Below are 4,635 nucleotides of genomic sequence, written 5' to 3' on the forward strand. Positions count from 1 at the left end.
CTGTCCTTGTCGGATTCTTGTTTGATGTTTGCTGTTCCTGTGTCCTTGTTCCGCCCTGTCGTGTTCTTTGCCTTCTTCAGATGCTGCGCGTGAGCAGGTGTCTATGTCAGCTACGGCCTGTGCCCTCCTGAAGCGACCTGCAGTCTGTGGTCGCGTCTCCAGTCGTTCCTCTCTATTGACGAGAGGATTTCAGTTTCCTGTTTTGGATTACCATTGATTATATCCAGGAGAATCATTATTTGTTTAATACTGGAATAAAGACTCTGTTACTATTACGTCGCTTTTGGGTCCTCATTCATCAGCATAACACTGGGTGTCTTCTTTAGACATGTCTACAAGGCTTGCTGCCACCAAATGTCCCTTGGTTCAGGCATGTTCAAAAACCTTTTTTTTTATGGCCGTTTCTTTTATTATTATTATTTACGTCTGAGGCAGAGGATGTTAATGTACATTCCACCCACTCTTTTGCTAGTTTAATCCCTCCAGTCGTTTCTAGACTCAGGCTACCTACCTTTTTGCATGTTGTACAGCTTTGAATTTTGCATGACAAGCCAGAGTTATCATCTTGAACTGCAAATTGCACCTTCTCCGAGCACTTCGTCGGTGTATGACGCACTGCAGGCTTCCTTATTTTCCCTCTGTCAATTAGGTTAGTATTGTGGAGTAACGGCGATGCTGATCCATCATCAGTTTTCTCCTATCACAGCCATTAAACTCTGTAACTGTTATAAAGTCACCATTGGCCTGTAGGTGAAATCCCTGAACTGTTTCCTTCCTCTCCGGCAACTGAGTACAGAGATGAGGTAGTCATAAAAAAAGGATGTTAAACACTAGTATGGCACACAGAGTGAGTCCTGAACTAATTTAGGCTTGCCATAACAAAGGGATTGAATACTTATTTCAGCTTTTCATTTTGAATACATTTGTAGAAATGTATGAAAACATAATTCCACTTTGACATTATAGGGTATTGTGTGTGGACCAGTGACACACAATCTCAATGTAATCCATTTTAAATTCAGGCTGTAACACAGGAAAATGTGAAAAAAGTCAAGGGGTTTGAGTACTTTCTGAATACACTGTGTAAAACAGGACAAATATAAGCCTCCCCTATTTGACCTGGACCTATAGTACCTGACTTTGGAAAAAGGCTGAATCCATCATGTATATTTCCCTCATAGACACTGTCACTCAAAACATTTCCCCTACTATTTGTCGCCACCTTCTGGAGTTGCCTCAGAATTTCTTCATACAATATATTCCCCATTCTTTTCCTGCAGAAGGAATCCTACATATTCATGTCAGGTTGGCTGCCAGCATAAAGACACTGAGAATGTGGAAGAATTGAAGAATAGGAGGCAGGATGAACAACGAAGACAGTTTTAATGGGCCATTTTAAGGAGCTCATACAGAACCACATCACTTTGCAGTGAAACATAAGTCAGGTTATGGTTTGATCCAATTTTTGGAATGATGACCCCCAACCCAAACCCAAACTCACCCTGACCTCACCCTAACCCCTACACCCAACATTCCACACCACCTGTCTTGAGCTGCAGCACAGAACAACAGGTATCAAGTCACTGTATATGTAGAAGCAATATACTGTATATAAAATAATTGTAATATGAATACAACTAACATCAATTATAACAATAATAAGAATATCAACGGGATGTTTTGTTTCAGGGAGAATTATCAGAGATAAATGTAAAGGGTCTCTTCATTACTTGTACATACATACATTATACATCTATATAGATCCATAGTTTCTCTTTTAGGTGAGGTGTGTGTTTGATTGACAGCAGGAATCTGCCCCTGGTCCATGTTTCTCTTGTGATCTTTGACCTATAGAGTCCGTTAGTCTCCGCAGCGCAGACGGGGTCGACAGACTGTTCCAGTTAAAACAGGCTGGTGAGCTCTAGCTAGTAGCTACCTCTGAGAGCTGGAGCGTGGGCAGAGCATGGCCACGCTCCCTCCTTCCATGGGACGACGACAGCAACACACGGGACGTTACGCACACAGCCCCTTGAGAGGCGCTAGGGAGACCCCCTACTAAGCGTCCAGGCATGTTGTGATTGACAATTAACAAAAATAAAAATCTTAATTAAGAGCACTGTGCAAGTGTATGGGGTCCTGCGGAGGTTGGAGTCTCCAGCAGGGGGAGCCAGTGCATCATTGTAGAGGCCAGGTAGGTAGTGACAGACAGAGAGAGGCTGCAGAGCTGCAGTCCTTTAACGTCTCTCTCACAGACAGCTCCCCAGGTTAGTTTGTGCAGTAATGGTCCTCTAGCTAGGATCCCTACAGAGCTCAGAGTCCGTGTGAGCTGCACTACGTTGTGCATTTCAACGGCAGCCTCCTCCTCGGCGAGAAGGGCAAAAGGGTTGAAGCTCGGGATGATGCATGGAAGGGCAGATCTACAGGTGTATGGAGTAAACATACGGGAGAAGATAGAGGAGGAGAGAAGGAAAGGACATGCTATGGGTATCCTAGGGGAATCCAAAGGCGAACTTGTGCGGTATGAAATGCCAATGTAAGGTGCCTGTACCCGCAGGGCACTGCCCAGAGAAAGACAGCGAGACTCTCCTGACAGACTGACTGACTCAACGAATTGACTGACTGAGAGACTGACTGAACTCGCTAATATGGGTGTTATTCGCTCTTTCGAATCCAAGAGAGAGAAATAGGACAGGAGAGAGAGCTGACAGAGACATTTCTTCTTTGTCTCTAAAACAATACATTTTCAAACTTGTGTCTCTTGTCTTTTACGATGAGTTTTCTTCCCCGTCCCTTGCTCTATTTGCTGTTTCTCTTCTGCTCTTTCCCTCTCACCATCTCTCTCCCTCTCCCTTTCCTTCTCCATCTCCTTCATTCTCTCCTTCTCCATCTCCTTCATTCTCTCCTTCTCCCTCTCCTCTTTTTTCCTTTCTATCTCACTCTGCCTGTCCATCTTCGGGGGTGTTAAAGGAACCATCCATGTTCTTTGCTCTTCTCCTCTCTGCTTCTCAAGCCCCCTCTCTCTTTCTATTCTCCTCTCCCTGTCTCTCTTTGGGTGGACTCCACTGCGGGTACAGGCAACGGGTCAGCAGGAACCATCGCTGGCCGTCTCGTTCTCAGAGATGGCCTCGTGAGAGCCTGCTGCCCTATACTGTGGGGGCTGTGGTGGGAGGGGAGGCAGAGATGGGCGCTGAGTCAGGGGATGGTGTTGAGTAATAAGCTGGGCCTGGAGCTGTGGTTGGGCCTCGGGCTGGGGTTTAGCCAGGTGTTGGGACAGCGGCTGGGCCTGGGGTCGGGTCTGGGCCTGAGGTTGGAGAAGGTGAGGTTGGGGTGGATGGTGGGGCTGGGCCTGGTACTGGGCCTGTGCTTGCAGTGGATGGTGTTGGAGCTGAGGGGAGGTAGCTCCGTTCTTGCTCAGGCCACAGGACTGGGTGGCACAGTGGATCTGACGCAGCGTGTCCAAAGCCTCACTCTTAGCGTGCTTCAGGAGGTCCGCCTGACCCTGAGAGAGAGCAAGACAAATGAGAAAGAGAGAGAGAATGCTGTCACTCATGTGTTTTAGTAATGCCCTCTATATCAGACGGGTGTCAGAGGAAGGCCCAAACATTTTTCAGACTCCAGCCACCCAAGCCATAGATAGTTCTCTCTGCTACCGCACGGCAAGCGGTACCAGTGCACCAAGTCTAGAACCAACAGGACCCTAAACAGCTTCTACCCCCAAGCCATAAGGCTGCTAAACAAGACTGCTAAATAGCTAATCAAATGGATACCCACTGCTGCTACTGTCTATTATCTATCCCGTTGCCTAGTCACTTTAACCCTACATATATGTATAAAGCTACCTCAATTACCTCGTACCCCTGCACATCGACTCAGTATTGGTACTCCCTGTATATAGCCATGTTATTTTTACTTGTCATTGTTATGCGTTAGTCACTGTGTATTTATTCCTCGTGTCACTATTTCTGTTTTTTATCTTTAACTCTGCATTGTTGAAAAAGGATCCGTAAGTCAGCATTTCACTGTTAGTCTACACCCGTTGTTTACATGTGACAAAGCATGTGACAAATACAATTTAATGCACTACATTATTTTAGCCAGCGGATGGCAGCCTACATCCATGCTGCAGTGTGGTTGGAGGAATTATCTGCGGTTCCTCAGAGCCCCTTCAAAAGTAATCTGTTGATAAGTGATCCCACACCATCATCATCGTCCTCTTTATTTCGGAACACCCCAGAGATGAAACCGGGCCAGATGGGGAGGAAGTTGTCAGGGCAGGCATCCCGCTTTATGGCGTTGTAAAGTCAATCAGGGCAGTTTCCGTGGCTGCCTTGGTTTCTGAGTGAAAGAATGGGCTACTGCAGCCCTGCTGGCTCTATTCTGTACTGTTGGGGGCCTGGATTCATCTCCGTAGACACTCAGACTGGAAAGACGTAGAAAGGGGTTCCTGGGGCTTCATCCTCAACAACAAAACAGCCCCCTCCAAAACTTGTGTCCCTAAAAAAAAAAAATCACTACTAAAGCCACTTAACACTCCCCTCTTCTTTTCTCCCCTCTTGTCTTCTCTCTATATCCTTACCACTGTCACTATCCCAGTGTTTCTCTTTCTCCATGTCCTCCACCACTATCCCACCCACC

General features: G+C 46.5%; 1 protein-coding gene across 1 annotated transcript in view; it reads right to left on the reverse strand.

Annotated features, from left to right (window-relative positions):
- Window positions 1–1,364: 1,364 nt before the first annotated feature.
- LOC111981326 (inactive phospholipase C-like protein 1) overlaps window positions 1,365–4,635 on the reverse strand; it is a 30,782-nt gene continuing 27,511 nt past the window's right edge. The window contains exon 3 of the mRNA XM_070449624.1: window positions 1,365–3,499. Coding sequence (XP_070305725.1) covers window positions 3,083–3,499 — 417 coding nt within the window. The 3' untranslated portion in view covers window positions 1,365–3,082. The remainder of the gene's footprint in view (window positions 3,500–4,635) is intronic.

The sequence above is a fragment of the Salvelinus sp. IW2-2015 genome, linkage group LG20 (genome assembly GCF_002910315.2).
Source record: "Salvelinus sp. IW2-2015 linkage group LG20, ASM291031v2, whole genome shotgun sequence".
Lineage (NCBI taxonomy): Eukaryota > Metazoa > Chordata > Actinopteri > Salmoniformes > Salmonidae > Salvelinus > Salvelinus sp. IW2-2015.